Source organism: Scyliorhinus torazame, chromosome 14 (assembly GCF_047496885.1).
Source record: "Scyliorhinus torazame isolate Kashiwa2021f chromosome 14, sScyTor2.1, whole genome shotgun sequence".
NCBI lineage: Eukaryota > Metazoa > Chordata > Chondrichthyes > Carcharhiniformes > Scyliorhinidae > Scyliorhinus > Scyliorhinus torazame.
Window position 1 is genome coordinate 209,509,162 of NC_092720.1, and position 21,656 is coordinate 209,530,817.

The 21,656-nt window shown below is 45.1% G+C and overlaps 1 protein-coding gene across 1 annotated transcript in view; it reads right to left on the reverse strand.

Annotated features, from left to right (window-relative positions):
- Positions 1-1,493: 1,493 nt before the first annotated feature.
- LOC140389150 (uncharacterized) overlaps positions 1,494-21,656 on the reverse strand; it is a 36,923-nt gene continuing 16,760 nt past the window's right edge. Inside the window, exons 7-12 of the mRNA XM_072473309.1 lie at positions 16,525-16,995; positions 8,368-8,463; positions 8,043-8,276; positions 6,809-6,831; positions 6,597-6,712; positions 1,494-5,901 (exon numbers count right to left, since the gene is read on the reverse strand). Of these exons, the coding sequence (XP_072329410.1) occupies positions 5,342-5,901; positions 6,597-6,712; positions 6,809-6,831; positions 8,043-8,276; positions 8,368-8,463; positions 16,525-16,995 (1,500 nt within the window). The 3' untranslated portion in view covers positions 1,494-5,341. The remainder of the gene's footprint in view (positions 5,902-6,596; positions 6,713-6,808; positions 6,832-8,042; positions 8,277-8,367; positions 8,464-16,524; positions 16,996-21,656) is intronic.

Sequence of the window (21,656 nt, forward strand, 5' to 3'; positions counted from 1 at the left end):
TTTGGGGTGAGGGTGGAGCCATGTCCAAAAGTGGCTGTCCTCATGGTTTCAGAGCAGCCAGAACTCCTTATGGAGAGGAGGGTCGATGCCCTCACTTTTGCCTTCCTGCCCGCCGAAGAATTCTGCTCAGCTGCCGATTGGCTGCAATACCCAAAGCTGCAGACTAGCTGTCCGACCTGGTGGCATTTCTCAGGCTGGAGAAGATAGCATTTGCCATCGTGGGGGTGGGGGGAAGAGTGCTTCTACAGGACATGGAAGCTATGCACCTACTTGTTCCAAGAGTTGTTTGTAGCCAGCAGAGTATGGGGCAGGGGGGGGGAAGAGGGGATGACAGAGACTAGTCACAGAACATAGAGAAAAAGGAAAGTGGAGAGAGAGAAGAGGGTGGAGGGGGGGAGGAGGGGGGGGGCAAAGGTACACAAAAATAATGTGAGAGACAAGGGTCAAAGCCACAGGGGATGGGCCCAAGGACATCCTGAAAACCAAAATAAACAATAAAAGCACACCTGTAACTACATGATCAGGCCACACAGGGGAGTACAACAGAGGCAGATCGGCTAAAGTGCTTCTGCTGTCTAGTTCAATAACATCTCAATAAGAAAGCACAACAGCGCCTATACTTCCTCAGGAAATTCAGTATGTCCACATTGACTCTTACCAATTTTTACAGATGCACCATAGAAAGCATCCTATCTGGCTGCATCACAGCCTGCTATGGCAATTGCTCAGCCCAAGAAACTACAGAGAATCTTGAACACAGCCCAGTCCATCACACAAACAGGCCTCCCAGCCATTGACTCTATCAACACTTCGCTGCCTGGGGAAAGCGGACAGCCGAACCAAAGACCCCTCCCACCTGGCTTACTCACTCTTCCAACTTCTTCCATCGGGCAGGAGATACAAAAGCCTGAAAACACGCACTAATAGATTCAAAAACAGCTTTTATGGACTGATGGACTGATCTGATGTGTGTATCTATGTATATACATTGTGTGGTTTATTTTTGTCCTTTTATGTATTTTCTTTTCATGTACAGTTTCAGCTGCACACAGAACAATACGTTCCACTGTACCTCGGTACACGTCACAATAAACCAAACCAATCCAATCCAACTCTTAGCAGTAGAGATGTTGCACTAATTCTCTCAAACACGGCAATCTCGTGCCATCTTCCGCCTGGGCAACAACATGACAGGCAGGAAGGTCACCGGGTTCCTGCAGTTCATTCTATCAGGTAAGTTCCTCTCTACAATTGTTTCTTCTGCCCTCCTTTTCACCAAGCCCCGAAATTGCTGATCATTCTCGACATTAGATCCCGCAGTGTCTGTATTCCCCTTCCCATATTGCCCATGCCAGGGCCTCATTATGGATCAGGGTTTAGAGAACACCAAAGTATATTATGGAGTTCACCTGACCCACAACCTTTAATATATTTTGGTTATTGGAGCACAAGGGCCCTCTTTACAGGTGTGATGCAACAGAGAACTAAAAGTATTTTAAATCAAAAACAATGTTTATTCTATGAATCCATTTAACATTTTATAAATCCACAGTAAACATCTTACCAACTACCAACACTGATGACGCCCCAAAAGATACAGCACTCTATAGATAACCCTTAATAACTTTCCAACAACATCCATAAGTCAAAAAAAAAAACATTCTAACAAAGACATTAGGTTTGCATTCCTTACAGAAACAGGTATTACTTTGAAATCATCAAGTGGTCTGGAGACATTCTTCAGATTGCAGCGAGATCAATACACACATCTGCTTGGTTTGAATGCAGCTCTCCAACTGAAAGCAAAACTAAACACAGAGCCAAAAACAGCTCCCAGCTCAAAGAGAAAGAGAAAAGCAGAGCAGAGCTCAGCTCCACCCACACAATGACATCACTGCAGCCATTTGATCTGCATACTTTTCTTAAAGGGACATTCACATGACAGGCTTAACTTAACTATTGTTTGTCTGAGGAGACACTGATTTCCAAGGGTCTTTTTTTGAATCCTCTGGAGGTCAGCACAGACTGGTCCACGTTTGGATGGTACTGGTTGAATGCACAGGAAAAGTCCAGAGAAGAGTTACTGTGTAGAGAGTATGAGGAGCTAGGAAGTGAATTAAAAAGAAGAACGTAATGGTAATATGTGGATTTGTTTTGCTAGCCACTTTAGGAGCACTTCTTTTGCAGAGTTTTTGTACATGAAAAGACAAGTGGGTTCCAGCTCGTGTGCTACTGGCACCAGTGCAGAGTAAAAGTGGTGACTGTATGGTTGGGATGGATTTAATCTGAACTGTGCTGGGACCAGTTTTCTAGTGATCCATATAACTAGGGAGGTTGAGGGGTTTAAAACTAAATAGCGGGTGGAAGACATCATGTAGGAAAGATTGAGTAAATTAAAGGGAAATTACTCAAGGTAATGAGAAACAGTTTAGGAGGAAGGGACAGTCATTGCAAAGAATGAGCCAGAAGATAGGACTAGAGTTTGTAAAAAAAAAAACAGATAAAACAAACTAAATTAGGATATCTGTATCTGAATGGATGCAACATCCACAAGAAAATACCTCAAACAGAAATGCATATGTATGACCTGATAACTATCACAGAGACGAACCTGTAAGGAAACCAAAGCTGGGACCTGAATATCCAAGGGTACGTGATATTTTAGATGTACTATCATGCAATGAAAAATGCTACTTAATTTGTAAATGAGTCTTTTGGAAAGAGTGACCAAAGTATGATAGAATTGAGTTTGAAAGCAACTCAGTTCATTAGAAACTATGGTCTTAAATCTATGCAAATGAAACCATGAAGGCATGAGATAGAACTTGGTGAGAGTGAGTTGCGAAACTTAAAAGACATGATAGTAGTTAGGCAATGGTGAACATTCAAATAATTATACGTAGTTTGCAACAAAAATACATTCCTTTAATTCACAAGAACTCAGCAAGGAAAGCGTTACAATTATGGCCACTAGAATAAATCAGGATTGAATTAGATCAAAAGAGGAAGAAAAGTTGCAAAATAAATGGTAAACATGAGGATTGGGATCATTTTAGAATTGTGTAAAAGAAGTGTTTTGAAAGGTACATTAGAAAGATAATAAACAGAAAACATAAACGTTTCCAGCGCTATCTAAAAATAAAAATATTAGCACAAGCAAATGTTGGTCCATTATAAGCGGAGTCAGGAGAATGTATAATGGGAATAAGGAAGCAGCAGAAAATAAACTAAATACTGTGTGTCTGTCACCATGCAGAAAAATACTAAAGTTGCCAGAAATAATAGAAATTCAAGGACTAGTGTGAACGACAAACTGCAAGATACTAATGTTAGTAACCAAATATTACTAAGAAATTAATGGGACATAAAGTAAATAAACTCCCTGGACATGATGATGTAAATCGCAAAGTGTTGAAAGAGGTGGCTGCAGAGAAAACAGATGTATTTGTGGTCAACTTCCCAAACTGTGTAGACTCTGGAATAGTTGCTTCAGATCAGGAGGTGGAAAATGTACCTCCACTGTTTAAGAAAGGGGAGAGAAAGAAGGGGGAATGTAGACCTGGAGCCTAACATCCGTCGTAAGGAAAATGCTAGAATCTTTTATGAAGGATGTGTTGATGGGACACAGAAAATAATACCAGGATTTGGCCCAAGTCAGTATGGATCGATGAACTAAACTGTTTGGAGTTTATGGAGGATGTAATTCACAGAATAGGGAAAGGGCGAAACAGGTGGATATGACCCTGTAGAGTTTCAGAAAGTTTTTTCTATAAGATCCCACACAAGAGGTTTTGCAAACAAGATTAGAGCAAGCAGATTGGGGAAACATAAAGGCATGGATTGAGAATTGGTTAACCGACAGAAAAGAGAGTGTTTGAATGAACAGATTATTTTCAGGGTGGCAGGCAGTGACTTGTGGGTTATGGCAAATATAAGTGCTTGTGACCTCAGCTATTCACAATCTCAATAAATTGGATGTGGTAACTAAATGTAATATTTCCAGATGACACAATACTAGATTGGATATGAATTGTGAGGAGATGCTTCTGAGAGACTGGAGAGACTAAGTGAGCGGACAAAATGTGGCAGATGGAATACAATGTGGAGAAATGTAAGGATATCAACTTTGGTAGGAAAAACAGAAATATAAAGTATTCCTTGAATGGTGAGGCTGGGAAGTGTTGAACTTTAAAGGGACCTGGGTGTCGCTGCTCATGAGCCACTGAAAGCTAACATGCAGGTACATCAAGATATTAGTAAGGTAAGTGATATGTTGGTCCTTATTACAAGAGGATTTGAGTCTAGGATAGATCTGTCTCACTATAATTATATAGAATCTTGGAGACCGCATCCTAGAAAGAGTGCACGAAGGTTCACCAAATTATTTTCTAGGAGGTCAGAATCAAAATCGTGTTTCTGACGCTGTGAGGCAGCAGTGCTAACCACTGTGAAACAATACCACCGGTGCAGAAGGGTTGTTTCCCCTGTTGGAGGTGGGTGGGGTGGAGGGGTTGGCGAGGGGGATCTAGAACGAGGGGCAGAATATGGGGCAGGTTAGTTAGGACTGAGATGAGGGGGCATTTCTCAGAGGGTGGTGAATCTTTGGAATTCTCTGCCTCAGAGGCTATGGAGGCTCAGTCACTCAGTATGTTCAAGACAGATCAATAGATTTCTACATGTTAAAAAACATCAATGAAGGGCAGCACGGTGGTGCAGTGGTAGCACTGCAGTCTCACGGCGCCGAGGTCCCAGGTTCGATCCTGGCTCTGGGTCACTGTCCGTGTGGAGTTTGCACAAAGATGTGCAAGGTAGTTGGATTGAACACACTAAATTGCCCCTTAATTGGAAAAAATGAATTGGATACTCTAAATTTAAAAAAAAAAGTTTTTTTTAATAAAAACATCGATGAATGGGGGATAGTGCAAGAAAATTGGTGTTGAAGTAGAAGATCAGCCATTGTGGAGCGGGCTAGAAGGGCTGAATGGCCTACTCCATTGAGTTGTGTGTCCTCTGCACTGACCATGTTGATTTGCAATCAATTTTTTAGTAAACTTGTAACCTCCACAACAACTTTCTAAAAATCGATGCAGCAGCATAACTACATCAACATATCTCTCTCTGAGCTCTGATAAATTTCGATTTTTTTTTTTACGCTTTTATTTAAATTTACCACAGTTTCTGCAACACTTGTCATTAGTTTGTTCCACTGCACAGATTAATGAAATAAATATCACCAACAATACATTGTCTCTTGCTTGTATTCACTTCAGGTGACATTTAAACCACTGTGACTGGCACACAAAATGTTACAGCTGGCAGGAGGCAGGCGGACGATGTGAAATTATGGGATGGATTGGTTCGTAGCTCCACAGATTGTCAGCTGTCCGGAATTTCTTCCATCGAAATTCCATCCTGGATTAAAGATTGGAAAGATTTTCTCACAGAAGGTGTGGGTAAAAGAGTAGAGGTGGGACATGTTGTCTAAATTATAAAAGGACACCTGTCCACCCTCATAGTCCAGATAAACCCCAACCTTCCGGGGATTCACACTCGGAGTAAGGTGGAGATATGACGGGGAGCTCAGGGCAAAATAGCCCCTTCCAGAAATCAGCCCCACAACCCAGTATCCAATTTCAGGTCTTGGTTCTATTCCCCCCTTCCTCTCGGCAGACTCACGAACCACTCCAACACCCCACTCGGTCTTGTTCCCCACCTCCACCTCCCAGTAATGTCTTCCTGATGTGAAACCTTCCGATCCCTGGACAAAAGCCCAAGAATCAAACCTCTCCGGATTGTCACGGTGCAGCTGCCACTTGTTCCTATGCATTACACTGGTCCGGTCCTCAGATAGGATGAGCTGTGGATGGGCTGTGTTCGGATCCAGAGTTGGAGAGGCTGATGCTGAGGACAAGTTAAAATAACAGTCGGTGATATGGTTTCTTGGTGTGATTTATTCAGACACTTTCCTTTTCAAAATCCACCTCAGGCATTGGTTTGTATTCATATGATCTGCTGCCACTGGAGACAGCGCTGCAGGCTTGACCTCACCATCCCCCCCGCCCCCCCCCCCCCCCCCCCCCCCCCCCCGCCCCCTTCCGCACATGCAAAATGTGCCCAGATTCAACAGCGTCTGATCACATACCTCCACAGGGAATCACCGGATTTCCTGTCTCCCACATCTCCCCACCATGGATTACCAAGTGCACTCCCAAAATCCAAAACCAAATATTGTACTGAATCCCAACACTGTGATTGGAGATAGGGAACTGAGAAACAAGCTCATGGAATGAGCAATAGCCTGGCTGGGTTATTGTCTGCATGGACAATGGGGTCACTCAAATATCAAGCTCGTTCACTGAGAACTGTCTTTGCACACTCCCTTTCCTTGGTTTTAGACTATCGCTACTGTGTTACAGACCCGATGACCAGGTTAAAATTATGGATTTTTATATTTTCTAAGCTGTTTATGATCTTAAATACTTCACTACCATCAGTCGGAGCATTTGGTTATTGGGTGCAAGAAATGCTGATCCGATTTAGGTACCCTCTTCCTCCCATTGAGAATAATAAAGGAAAATGAAGAAAAAGGTTTTTACCAGGTTTAATGAAGTCAATCATTTCTCTCCACGCTATGCACAGTAAAGGACCTTTGAACTTTCCAATAGGTAAGACAGCAGCTTTTATTGTCAGCTTTTGACTGTTGTCACAAATACTGTAAGTTTTCAACAGATGATGATATAAATTGAACATAATCACGTTTCAGAATGTTTATCAAATCGTGCATAATTGCAGTTAAAAAAAAACCTACCTCGTTTTAAGACTAGCCTGGTCCTGAAAAAGATTAAACAGAAGGTTATTAGAAATAACGAGACACGTAGTAAATAAAACTTAGCATAGATAAATGTGAAGTGAGCCAATATTAGAAAGAAACCCAAGTACAGAGAACACAGAGATCATACTTTTTTTGGCAAAAAATGAAATATTTGCAATAATAAGGAGTCAAATTGGACTCAAAACATTAGTTCTGGTTCCTTCTCGACAGATGCTGCCAGACCTGCTGATAATTAGCATTGCCTGATTTTATTTCAGGTTTCCAAGTCCACAGTGCTTTGCTTCAATATCTTCAACAGTATATTTTTGGCTGCAATGTATTAACTGGCATGATGAGAGACGCAGTATCCAGAATAATTTATAAAGGAGAGTTGCATTAACGTTTGAAAATGTAAAAAATGTATAGCTGTGAGGGAAAAGCAAGGCTCGAACTTCTTCAAGGGAACAGGACAGTTGTCCTTAGGGGCAGCACGGTAGCGCAGTGGGTAGGACTGTTGCTTCTCAGCTCCATGGTCCCAGGTTTGATTCCCGGCTTGGGTCACTGTCTGTGCGGAGTCTTCATGTTCTCCCAGTGTCTGCGTGGGTTTCTTCCTGGTGCTCCGGTTTCCTCCCACAGTCCAAAGATGTGCAGGTTAGGTGGATTAGCCATGATAAATTGCCCTTAGTGTCCAAAAAGGTTAGGTGGGATTAGTGGGTTACTTAAGTGGGGTGCTAGTTCCAAGTTGGTGTAGACTCAATGGGCTGAATGGCCTCCTTTTGCAGTGTACATTCTATGATTCGTCCATGTTGTAGCATTTTTAATTTATTTTGATTGATTTATGTGCCAGATACTGTAGATAGAGAACAATCTGATTCACCGCCACAGTAAATCTCACCCTCACATTAAATCTCACCCTCACTGAACTGCACACACAAAATCTGCAAAAACACCCACGCAACAGAGAATTGGAAAATTCATTGCAATGTGAGCTTCGGGAAATGTTAAACTCGTGAAACACAAAGTTATAACCAGTATCAGGATCACAGCAATTCATGCCTGGAGTTCTGTAGACACTGAAAACGAATTAATTGTGACAATAACAGAATTGCCCGTAATAGACAAAATATAGATTTTCATCCGTTTCACATTTTTCAACAAAAGTTGCGTTTATTTTACAATTATTTTGTGATTGTGAAGTTTCACTGAACTGACCCGCAATATATTCCCTCACCTTCAGAAATATCAGCTCGACTTTTTGCTCCATCTGTTTCTGCAACTTGGAGAGTTTCTCCTCAATAGAATTTAAATTCTCCTGAATCTTTCGAAGGTTTTTCTCCATTGGTTCTAGAATCCTCTCCTCTTCTTCCCTGAGATCTCTGAGTAAACGCTGCTCTTTCTCAGTGAGAATCTGGTGCATTTTCTTGAACTCGGATGTGATGTGGGTCTGCAGACTGCTCGACTGTTCCTACCAAATGAAACGAGAAACATAATTAATGTCCCGCGATAAAGGGAACAAAACTAACCGAGATCCCAGAAAATCAGCACAGAGACCTTACCCTAGCTTCAGAAATCTTCCGCTTCTGTTTCAGTTCAGTTTCTAGAATTGTCATTTTATTCTCTGTCAGAGAATCTAAAGAAGATTTCAGCTGATCCTGAAATAAAAAGGTAAAAATTGCAAAATGAAAGTGCTGGACAATGAAAGGGGGGAATTAGTGGGGCAGCGGTATTGTTGTTGGCCTAATAACCCATGGACACAGGCAAATATTCTGGGGACAAAGGTGCAAATCCCACCAAGGCATCTGATGAAATTTAAATCTAATTAACCTGGAATTGAAAAGCCAGTCTCAGTAATTGTGACCTTCAAACCATTGTCGATTGTCGTAGAGATACATTTTTCTTTCAGGAAGGAAATCTTCCTCATGCACAATCAATGACCACTAAAGCAAGGTTGTAGTCCAACTGAAGGCTTTAATAAGCTAGATGTTTCTCCCAGGAGTTCAGGTACAGAATGAAGGCTGCTGGGGCGGCATGAGCTCTTATACCCCGCCTAGCAGGGCGGAGCTACCATTACAAGTTAGGTAGGAAGGACCTAAAGAGAGAGCTAAGAAGAGCCAGGAGGGGACATGAGAAGTCTTTGGCAGGTAGGATCAAGGATAACCCTAATGCTTTCTATAGATATGTCAGGAATAAAGAATGACTAGGGTAAGAGTAGGACCAGTCAAGGACAGTAGTGGGAAGTTGTACTTGGAGTCCGAGGAGATAGGCGAGGTGCAAAATGAATATTTTTCGTCAGTATTCACACAGGTAAAAGACTATGTTGTCGAAGAGAATACTGAGATTCAGGCTACTAGACTCGAAGGACTTGAGGTTCATAAGGAGGAGGTGTTAGCAATTCTGGAAAGTGTGAAAATAGATAAGTCCCCTGGGCCAGATGGGATTTATCGTAGGATTCTCTGGGAAGCTAGGGAGGAGATTGCTGAGCCTTTGGCTTTGATCTTTAAGTCATCTTTGTCTACAGGAATAGTGCCAGAAGACTGGAGGATAGCAAATGTTGTCCCCTTGTTCAAGAAGGGGAGTAGAGACAACCCCGGTAACTATAGACCAGTGAGCCTTACTTCTGTTGTGGGCAAAATCTTGGAAAGGTTTCTAAGAGATAGGATGTATAATCATCTGGAAAGGAATAATTTGATTCGAGATAGTCAACACGGTTTTGTGAAGGGTCGGTCGAGCCTCACAAACTTTATTGAGTTCTTTGAGCAGGTGACCAAATAGGTGGATGAGGGTAAAGCAGTTGATGTGGTGTATGTGGATTTCAGTAAAGCGTTTGATAAGGTTCCCCATGGTAGGCTACTGCAGAAAATACGGAGACATGGATTCAGGGTGATTTAGCAGTTTGGATCAGAAATTGGCTAGCTGGAAGAAGACAAAGGGTGGTGGTTGATGGGAAATGTTCAGACTGTAGTCCAGTTACTAGTGGTGTACCACAAGGATCTGTTTTGGGGCCACTGCTGTTTGTCATTTTTATAAATGACCTGGATGGGGGAGGGCGTAGAAGGATGGGTGAGTAAATTTGCAGATGACACTAACGTCGGTGGAGTTGTGGACAGTGCGCAAGGATGTTACAAGTTACAGAGGGACTTAGATAAGCAGCAGCGCTGGGCTGAGAGGTCGCAAATGGAGTTTAATGCAGAAAAGTGTGAGATGATTCATTTTGGAAGGAATAACAGGAAGACAGAGTACTGGGCTAATGGTAAGATTCTTGGCAGTGTGGATGAGCAGAGAGATCTTGGTGTCCATGTACATAGATCCTTGAAAGTTGCCACCCAGGTTGAGAAGGTTGTTAAGAGGGCGTATGTTGTGTTAGCATTTATTGGTAGAGGGATTGAGTTTCGGAGCCATGAGGTCATGTTGCAGCTGCTCAAAACTCTGGTGCGGCCGCATTTGGAGTATTGCGTGCAATTCTGGTTGCCGCATTATAGGAAGGATGTGGAAGCATTGGAAAGGGTGCAGAGGAGATTTACCAGAATGTTGCCTGGTTTGGAGGGGAGATCTTATGAGGAAAGGCTGAGGGACTGGAGGCTGTTTTTGTCAGAGAGAAGGTTAAGAGGTGACTTAATTGAGGCTTACAAGATGATCAGAGGATTGGATAGGGTGGACAGTGAGAGCCTTTTCCCTCGGATGGTGATGTCTAGCATGAGGGGACATAGCTTTAAATTGAGGGGAGATAGATATAAGACAGATATCAGAGGTAGGTTCTTTACTTCGAGAGTAGTAAGGGCGTGGAATGCCCTGTCTGCAACAGTAGTGGACTCGCCAACAGTAAGGGCATTAGTGTTGGCCATTGAAATGGTCATTGAATAGACATATGGACGATAAGGGAATAGTGTGGATGGGCTTTAGAGTGGTTTCACAGGTCGGCACAACATCGAGGGCCGAAGGGCCTGTACTGCGCTGTAATGTTCTATGTTCTATGTTCGATACAGCTTGACCAATAGGAACATACAATATCTACCAATGGTGTTCCAGCATTAGCAGATACCGTAATACCTCTACACAGACTACCACATTCACCCGCTGTTAAAAAAAAAAGAGAGTCCGGCGGGGGTGGTGGCCTGACATTACAACATGGTAACGTGGTAGAAATTATAGTTATGGAGGTACCGTAATACCTCCATACAGCAATTTGTAACTATTTACAATTTTATTTACTATTTACAATTTATGATTCTTAATTAACTATACACTTTAAAATGAAGCAATCAATCGATCAGGGGCCCTAGTCGTCCTCTGTGATCATCGACGCTTCGGTGTTGACTCCGGTGGAGGCTCGGGCGTCTGTGACTCCGGGAGCGTGGCCTCCATCTCTGTGGCAGCTTCGACACCCCTAGATGGCGCTGATGGGGAAAACGGTTGACCTGGGAAGGGAGCGTCTGCGGGGTGCGTCGGTGGGTGGGGGGGCCTAGACGGGGCCGGCTCAAGGACCGACCCTCCTGTAAGATGCACTGGTGGGAGGGAGGGTGGGGCTGGTGGCTAGGGTGTGCTTGGGGCTCCGGCGGGCGCCAGGTCTCATAGGAAGACCGTATCTTGTCGGCCATCGGGGTACGCCACATAGGCGTACTTGGGGTTAGCGTGGAGAAGATCGACCCTCTCGACCAATGGGTCCGACTTGTGCGCCCGCACGTGTTTTCGGAGCAGGATGTGTCCAGGAGCTGCCAGCCAGGTCGGGAGCGAGGTCCCAGAGGAGGACTTCCTGGGGAAGACAAGGAGATGTTCGTGAGGTGTTTGGTTGGTTGAGGTACAAAACAGTGAGCGGATGGAGTAGAGGGCATCCGGGAGTCTTCCTGCTAGCGGGAGACTGGGAGATTCCTGGACCGTAGGGCCAGTAGGGCGGTCTTCCAGACCATTCCATTCTCCCGCTCTACCTGTCCATTACCCGGGGGGTTGTCACTGGTCGTCCTGCTCGAGGCGATGCCCTTGCTGAGCAGGAATTGACTATGTATGTAAGCGGGGAACCCGAACAGTGCAAAGATGCTATGGAGGGCCTTGATGACGGTGGTTACGGTCATGTCGGGACAGGGGGTGGCGAATGGGAATCGGGAGTACTCGTCAATCACGTTCAGGAAGTATGTGTTGCGGTCGGTGGAGGGGAGGGGGCCTTTGAAGTCCATGCTGAAGCGTTCAAAGGGACGGAAGTCCTTTATCAGGTGCGCTGTCTCTCGCCGGTAGAAGTGCAGTTTGCACTCTGCGCAGTGTTAGCAGTCCCTGGTGGCTGTCCTGACCTCCTCGATGGAGTAGGGCAGGTTGCGGGTCTTGATAAAGTGGAAAAAGCGATTGACCCCCGGGTGGCAGAGGTCCTCGTGGAGGGCTCGGAGGCAGTCGGCCCATGTGCCGCGGGACAGGGAATCAGGAGGCTCGTTTAGCTTCCCGGGACGATACAAGATCTCATAGTTGTAGGTGGAGAGTTCGATCCTCCACCGCAAGATCTTATCGTTTCTTATCTTGACTCGCTGTGCATTATCGAACATGAAGGCAACTGACCGTTGGTCAGTGAGGGGAGTGAATCTCCTGCCGGCCAGATAATGGCTCCAATGTAGCACAGCTTCTACGATGGCCTGGGCCTCCTTTTCGACTGAGGAGTGGCGGATTTCGGAAGCATAGAGGGTACGTGAGAAGAAGGCCGCGGGTCTGCCCGCTTGGTGGAGAGTGGCCGCCAGAGCTACGTCAGATGCGTCGCTCTAGAACTGGAAGGGGAGGGACTCGTCGATGGCATGCATTGTGGCCTTTTCAATGTCTGCTTTGATGTGGCTGAAGGCCTGGCCGGCCTCTATCGACAGGGGAAAAGCTGTGGATTGGATCAGGGGATGGGCCTTGTCCGCATAGTTGGGGACCCACTGGGCATAGTGAGAGAAAAACCCTTGGCAGGGCATTGGAGCAGTGAGGGAGGGGGAACTCCATAAGGCGGCACATGCGTTCAGGGTCGTGGCCTATAACTCAATTTCGCTCTACGTAGCCGAGGATGGCTAGGCGGCCGGTGCTAAACACGGATTTATCCTTGTTGTATGTAAGGTTAAGGATCTTTGCAGTCTGGAGGAATTTTTGGAGGTTGGTGTCGTGGTCCTGCTGGTCGTGGCCGCAGATGGTGACATTATCAAGCTACGGGAATGTTGCCCGTAAACCGTACCAGTCAACCATTCGGTCCATCTCGCGCTGGAAGACCGAGACCCCGTTGGTGACACCGAAGGGAACCCTTAAGAAGTGATAGAGCCTCTGGTCATGTCCGGCATTACAGGGGTTCTGGGTGGGGGTGGCGAAGGTGCTTTCGAAGGTGGTGGGGGTCCGGGTCGAGCCAGGCTGGGGGTTGGCTATATTCGGGGTTGCAGAAGAGCCGGGAGTGCAGGAGGCGAGAGAGGCTGATGTTTTGGCCTTTGCGTCCCTAGTAGCCCGGCGCAGGATATTGCTTATGTGGAAGGAAGCCAAACCCCCGGGCGTGGAGACCTGGATAAACGACATGGCAGGGTTTATAAAGTTAGAACGGATCAAGTTCGTATTAAGGGGTTCGGCTCAAGTGTTCACCAGGCGGTGGCAACCGTTCGTCAACTACCTCACAGAACGATAGAGGGAATGAAAAAGAAGGAAAACAACAGCAGCAACCCAGGGGGGAGGGGGGGAGGATCCGGGCGGGCTCTTAGGGATGTCATTGTATATGTATAGACATTTGTTATAGGTAATGTATATTGGACTGTTGGATTGTATCTTTGGAGAGTAACTATTTTTGACAAGGCAGTTGCCATTTAGTTTTGTTTTTGTTTCTGTTTATATATTATTTATTTACTTGTTTAAAACTGGCCACTGTTATTTATATTGCTTTATTGTTGTTTAAAATAAAAACTATGTACTGTTATGTTTGGCCAAAAAATCTTGAATAAAATATATTTTAAAATTAAGAAGTGATAGAGTCGCCCATCTGCCTCGAAGGCAGTGTGTTAGCGGTCACTAGTGCGGATGGGGAGCTGGTGGTAGGCGGACTTAAGATCCACCGTGGAGAAGACCTTGTAATGCACGATCCTGTTTACCAGGTCGGATATATGGGGGGGAAAGAGGGTACACGTCCAGCTGCGTAAACCTGTTGATGGTCTGACTGTAGTCGATGACCATCCTATGCTTCTCCCCGGTCTTTACCACCACTACTGGAGCTCTCCAGGGACTGTTGCTAGCTTCAATGACTCCTTCCCTCAGTAGCCTTTGGACCTCTGACCTAATAAAGATCCGATCCTGGGCACTGTACCGTCTGCTCCTGGTGGCGACGGGTTTGCAATCCGGGGTGAGATTCGCAAACAGGGAAGGCGACCGACCTGGAGGGTCGCAAGGCCGCAGACAGTAAGGGGGGTATAGAGCCACCAAATTTGAAAGTTAGACTTTGGAGTTTACACTGGAAGTCTAAACCTAGGAGTGTGGCCGCGCAGAGGTGGGGAAGGACATAGAGCCGGCAATTTTTAAACTCCCTTCCCTGAACTGTGAGGTTTGCTACACAAAACCCCTTTATCTCTACTGAGTGGAAACCGGGGGCCAGAGAGATTTTTTGATTAATGGGGTGGACGAGGAGAGAACAGCGCCTTACCGTGTTGGGGTGTATGAAGCGCTCCGTGCTCCCAGAGTCAATTAAGCAAGACGTATTGTGCCCGTTGATAAGTACAGTCGTTGTAGCAGTTGAGAGTGTTCGAGGCTGGGACTGATCCAGGGTCATCGAGGCTAATCTCAGCAGTTGAGTGTTCTCTTCGGGCGATGTGTGGTCAGCCGAGCTGGGGTCCTGGGAGTCCATCCAAGATGGCGGCTCCCATTGGTCGCACATGGCTGGAGGTGCACAAATTGGCGGCGCCCATACATCGAATGTGGATTCCGCGGGACAAGGTGGCGGCGCCCGGGGGCCGCACGTGGCCCTAGAGTAGGAAGATGGCGGCACCCGCTGGCCGCACGGGAACTGTGGAGAGGTTTGTGGTGGCGGTCCGCATTCGCCACCAGAGACCGCGGCGACCGCACGGGCCTGGCATACCACCACAAAGTGGCCCTTTTTACCACATCCCTTGCAGGTGGTTGCGCGAGCCGGGCAGCGCTGCCGGGGGTGCTTGGCCTGCCTGCAAAAGTAGCAGCGGGGCCCGCCGGGGTTGCCAGGCAGCTTTGCAGCACAAGCTTGTGAGGGGATGGGGGATGTCTCGGGGTCGACTGCGGAGGGGTTCCATGCTTCCCAGGGGGCTGCCGCGCAGTCGGGAGTGTAAGCACGGGGGTTTCTGGAGGCCACATCAAGGGAGCCTGCAAGGGCTTGTGCCTCCTTGAGGCCTAGGGTGTCTTTTTCCAGCAATCGCTGGCGGATTTGGGAGGACAGCATACCTGCCATGAAAGCATCCCGGATCAAGAGTTGTGTGTGGTCGCTCGGCGAAAATTGTGGGCAGCTGCAGTTTCTCCCCAACACCAGGAGCGCACGGTAGAATTCTTCCAGCGAATCCCCAGGGATTTGTCGCCTCGTTGCTAGCAGATGTCGGGCTTGGACCTGGTTTACCTGCGAATATAATGTCCTTTTAATAGCTCTGTTGCTGCATCAAACTCTTCCACGTCCTCGATGAGGGTGTAAATTTCCGGGCTCACCCTCGAGTGCAGGACTTGCATTTTCTGTTCTCCCGTGGATGTGTTTTTGGCCATTCTGAGATGTCCTTTAAAACATGCCATCCTGTGCTTGAAGATTGCCGCTGAGTTTACCGCGTGGGGGCTGAGTTGCAGACACTCCGGCTTGATTGGGAGCACCATCCTTTTACATCTAGCTTATTAAATTGATGCACAATCAATGACCACTAAAGCGAGGTTGTAGTCCAACTGAAGGCTTTAATAAGCTAGATGTTTCCCCCAGCAGCTCAGGTACAGAATGAAGGCTGCTGGGGTGGCACCGGCTCTTATACCCCGCCTAGCAGGGCAGAGCTATCATACAGCTTGACCAATAGGAACACACAATATCTACCAATGGTGTTCCAGCATTACCAGGTACCGTAATACCTCTACACAGACTACCACACTTCCATCCTTAACTGGTCTGGCCTACATGTGTCTTCAGATCCACAGCGATGTGGTGGACATTGAAATGCCTTTGAAATAAGACAACAGAGGAGCTGAATCTGGCCATTCGGTCCATCGAGTCTTCTCCGCCATTCAATCATGGCTGATATGTTCCTTATCCCCATTCTCCTGCATCCTTCTCATAAACCCTGATCCCTTATTAATAATGATGTGGACTGGAGTGAGCACAGTAAGAAATCTTACAACACCAGGTTAAAGTCCAACAGGTTTGTTTCGAATCACTAGCTTTCGGAGCACAGCTCCTTCCTCAGGTGAATGTTGAGGAAGGAGCTGTACCTTATTAATTAAGAATGCTTTGGGGGGGCAGCACGGTGGCACACTGGGTTAGCCCTGTTGCCTCATTGCGCCGAGGTCCCAGGTTCGATCCTAGGTCTGGGTCACACATTCTCCCCATGTTTGTGTGGGTTTCGGCCCCACAACCCAAAGATGTGCAGGGTAGTTTGATTGGCCACGCTAAATTGCCCCTTAATTGGAAAAAATGAATTGGGCACTCTAAATTTAAAAAAAAAAGAATGGTTTGGAAAGGCACACAGTTCAAGGACGATGAAAGAATACATTTCCAAAACTTATCAGGTAATCAAATATTTTACCTTGTAGATTTCAACAGCTTCTTTAATCGGCATGAAGTCGTGAGATTTGTGTTGCCGCGAATCTCTGCAAGTGTAACAGATCAATTTCTTGTCGGTTTCACAAAACAGCTTCAGTTCTTCCTGATGTTCCTCACAGTGAAGTTTACTTTCCTTCTCTTCCGGATTCAACGTTAATTTTCGAGCTTTCTCGGCCAGATTCGCTAAGGCCCGATTTATCCTGAGATTTCTTTCCAGAAACTCCTCTCTACATTCTGGGCAAGAGTTTATATCGTTTTCCCGACACTGGGAGACACAGAAGCGGCAGAAATTGTGTCCACAATCCAGTAAAACAGGATCCATGAAGAAATCATGGCAAATGGGACAAATTGTCTCCTCGATCCAGCTTTCGCTCAGCTGCCTGGAGGCCATGTTCACAATCAGCACTTCCTGATTCGACCCGCTTTCAGCTTTAAGGTTTCTGTTGCTGCCGAACTGTCAGTTCCGGGATTCCCCGATGACCCGCCCTGCAATGCTGCACATCTCCCCGCCAAGGGCAGTACTCCCCTCTCTAACTGCTCCAGGTCTCAGCATGCTGCAGAGAAGTCGATGGGACTTCTATCTAATATTAACATAATTAATCTTTTCTTCATGAGAACGGCAAAGGGGGAGGGGAAGAGAACGACTTGACAGTAAAGAATGATTTTAATAGGCCCCTTGGCGGGTGATTGAAGGTCCATCAATTGGACAGAGAGGAGATAGGAAGTGGGAGGAGGGCCCAGTTTCCGTTGTCATTCGCCCAGGACAGAACTCTCTACCGACTACAAACCCTCTGGTGTAACACCGTGTAAGGTCTAGCTGAAATTTGATTAATATATTAGCATTCGAAATAGGACAGTAGGAATTGACCATCCATCGTGGTTTCTTCGCCATTCAATAAAATCATGGCAGAATTCCTGCCTCCACTCTCTTTCCCAACAGCTCCCCATATCCTTGGATTCCCCGATCCAGCAACAAGTCTACACTCCGCAACGGAGCATCCTTAACCCTGTGGGGTCGGGAATTCTAAAGGTTCACGTCTAGACTGTGCTCTTACCTTCTGACCAGCCAGGGGAAACAGCCTCTCAGTGTCTGCCATGTCAAGGACTTTCAAAATGTTACATTTGCCACACTCCCGGGCAGCACAGTGGCACGGTGTTTGCCTACGGCGCTGAGAACCCGGGTTCGAATACCGGCCCTAGGTCACTGTCCGTGTGGAGTTTGCACATTCTCCCCGTGTCTGCTTATGGGTTTCTCCCCCACAACCCAAAAGATGTGCAGGATAGGTGGATTGGCCATGCTAAATTGTCCCTTAATTGGAAAAAATAATTGGGTACTCTAAATTTTTAATAAAAGAAAAAAAAGTGACATTTGCCACACCCCCATTCTGCCGGGACTGCTAAGAATCTACAGGATTTTGTCGATGACAACCAACACGTCCACTATTTCGCAACACCATAAGAAATAGGCCATTCAGCCCTTGGAGCCTGCAGCAACATTTAATAAGATCATGGCTGATCCAATACTCACTGAGTTCACTTTCTTGTGTTCTCTCTGCAACCCTCCCAGCACTGATCTGTGTGGGGAGCTTCAGTCGTTCCCGTCGTCCAACCAGAGAAGGACATATTATCGCTACTTACTGCTTCCTGTTACTTAGTCAATCCTCTATCCATGCCAGAATATTATATCCAAGACCACAACCCGAATGTATATTTCCTTAAATAAGGGGATCAAAACTATATAGTATTTTCAACTTGGCCTCACTACTACCTTGTACAGATGTAACAAAACCTCTTTACTATTTTACTCAAGGCATTTTGAAATAAAAGCCAACATTCTATTTGATTTCCCTATTACATTCTGCACGTGTATGCTAGCTTTCTGCGTTTTATGAACAATGATCCCCAAGTCCCTTTGTGCTACAGATTTCTGCAGTCTCTCTCCATTTAAATAATATTCCACTTTCTCATTCTTTCTTCCAAAATGAACAATCTCACATTTACACACATTGACTTCCACTGGGCAGATTTCTGCCCATTCACTTCTCCTGTCAACATCTCTGAACTATTTATTACTCCTTACTACCTGTCTTCCCTCTCACCTTTGTATAATCTGTAAATCTGGCCACAGTATACTGCTCCTTTCACAAAATCATTAACATACATTGTGAGGAGATATAGTCCCAGCACTGATCTGTGTAGGGAACTCCACTCGTTGCTGTCCTCCAAGCAGAGAATGACATATTATCGCTACTTACTGCTCCCTGTTACTGAGTCAATTCTCTATCCATGCCAGAATATTATATCCAAGACCACAAGCTCCTATCTTGGCACCTTAGGAAGGTCATTTTGAAAATCCAAACTACCTACTCTGGTCGATGCCTCCTCAAAGAATCTAGTGAATTTGTGAGACACAATTTCCCCTTTATGAAAGCATGCTGGCTCCACTTGGCCACATTATGACTTTACAATGACCTGCTATTCGCTCCTTAATAATTATTCTAATATTTTTCCAATATCTGAAGTTAGACTAACTGGCCTGTAGTTGCCTGAATTTGCGTCCTTCCCTTTTTGAACAATGGCACCACATTGGCAGGTTTCCGATCCTTTGGCACAGTTCCAGAATCCAAGGATTTTAGAAAATGACGAGTAATGTATTCGCGATTTCTGTAGCTACCTCCTTTAAAATCCTGAGGAGCAAACCGTCAGGTCCAGTGAACGTCTCAGGCTTTAACCCCATTAGTTTGCCCAAAACAATTTACCGTACCTTATTCTTACTACACTATCAAACAGTAGAATAGATACTCACCAGTACCTACTTACCATTCGAAACCCGCATGAGAGACCCCCCATAAGAGTGAGCCCACCAGAGGCCCCCACCAGAGACCCCCATGAGATAGACCCCGACTTGAACCCCATTACAGATAACCCCAGCAGAGACCCCCATAACAGAGAGCCTCGCCAGAAACCCCATCCCCTGTCTAGAAGCCACTCCCCGCCCTCCCCAGTACAGAAACCCCTTCGTGGAAGCTCGAGAACAATCCAGACAGAGACAGTGAAAAACATCACAGCTTCAAAACTGAACTGTGCAATAGCCTGCTGGCTGAGGCAGAGGAAGAGGCGCATGTAAATTCCGAGAAAGAGAAAACCACATCAGCTGGCTTTACAGCCCCACAGATTTTTGATCTGCAATGCTTTCATTTATATCAATGTGAAATTGATTTTACTCGGCTGTAATTGACAGCTTCCACGCACAGCCAGCTGTCCGGATGGTTTAACCTCATTCCCCTTCACGCTTGCGTGGATTACAAGCAGTCAGCTGTGAAACAACGGCATCTTTATAAACATTTAGCTATCATTGACGGATCCTGACCACATCAAAGACCGTCAAGTGCTCTTCAGAAGGCACTGAACTCCAATTTCTTGTGCCCAGGCCCGGATCGGATACTCATTAATCGAAGTGTTTCCATAAAATTCCCTATTTGCTTGTGGAATTGTGAACTGGCCTGAATAGGGTAAGGTTTTTTTTTTAAACACATAGCTTTAAACCAGGACTATCGCTGTGATATTGAAAATCTACAAATATATTTTCAAAGTCTTGAAGCTACTGCATGTTCTACTTGAGTCATGTTCTACTTGAAGTAACCTGGAAATCAAAACACAAAAGATCTATTCTGCTTGGAGGGAAATGGATTAATTCATCTGAACATAACTGACAATTCAGAAATATTGTAATTCCCAATTCCTGTAAAAATATCAATATACCTTCAGCTGTAATTAGCTTCAGCTTTGTCGACAAGAATTAATTGTCTGCTGGTTTGAAAAGGGATAGATTAAAAGTTCTCAAATGGACGTCATTACGTTACCACTCTTTTTTTGTTTTAATCTAACAAGAGCAATACACTCTGCTCTTCAAAAAAATGTAAGTAATAATCTGAAAGTGTTCATTTTCATTGTGCCATTTGTGTCAGGAATTTGTCTTTGAACCTGACAATAAGATCAATCCAGCACAGGATTACTCATAATCATTTCAAATAGCCCAAATTCCAATTAACCCGATAAAACTAAAACTATCTCATTCTCCCGTGCGTAAATTTGTATTCGGACTAAAATGACCACATGCTGATTAAAATATCCTGGTATTATGATTCGAGGTTCATAATTTGAAAACAATATACTTAATTCTTGTTAGCGTTTGATTTAAATCACTGAAACTGCTATCAGAGAATCACAAATCAGACAGGGAAACATCAACATTTGAAGCATACGTCACACAAATATCATCCATACACAGCAGGGAAATATAACACGTGCTTTGAAACAAACAATGACCAACATTCATTACGTCAGCGTTCTTGTGGTTCTGTTGTTAAATTTCCAAAATACCTGTCATTAAAAAATCCGAAGAAGGTTTGTCTTTCTGGAGGATTAACCTGAATGAGTGTAGCCCAAAATAATGATAAAACCAATCCTCGAACATCTCCGCTAAACAAACGAATCGCACCGATTCTCACTGCTAGTAAATTGAAAACATGAATTCTCAGCATTCTCTCGCAGCTATAGCTTCTTACAGGGACAGAGCTGGACAAGCTCACCATCTCTTGATTCAAATTTAAAAACAAGATTCTCCATACTCCTTCATTATAACTTACATTGTTTTTGTTCCATTTAAGCCAATTTCAAATGCCTAATTTTATAGGCATCGCCTGTTCTTGGTTGATTCAAAATCTCAAACGCATTCTCACCGGAACACTTTACCACCTGCAAAATACATTATCTGGTGGTGTTGTGACAACCGGATAAAAATTCTCACTTATTCTAAATTCCACTAGACTAAGTTTAAAATGACCACATTTAACTGGCCACTGAGTCCCCACAAATCAACAATTAAACCTTTTATAAATTAACGTAGACACCGACATAACTGCAGACACACTTTCAGAATTCCAGATACGCTTAAAATGATCAACACATATAACGAGATAATCTCAAAAGCATCGCCAGATCGTGAACCCCAGGTAAATCGAGAATAGCACTGTTTCCGGGAGATTTACAAACAATCAACTGTTTCCTGAAAAGATTATCTTTTCTGCAGAATCGGGTGGTGGGTCTAAACTT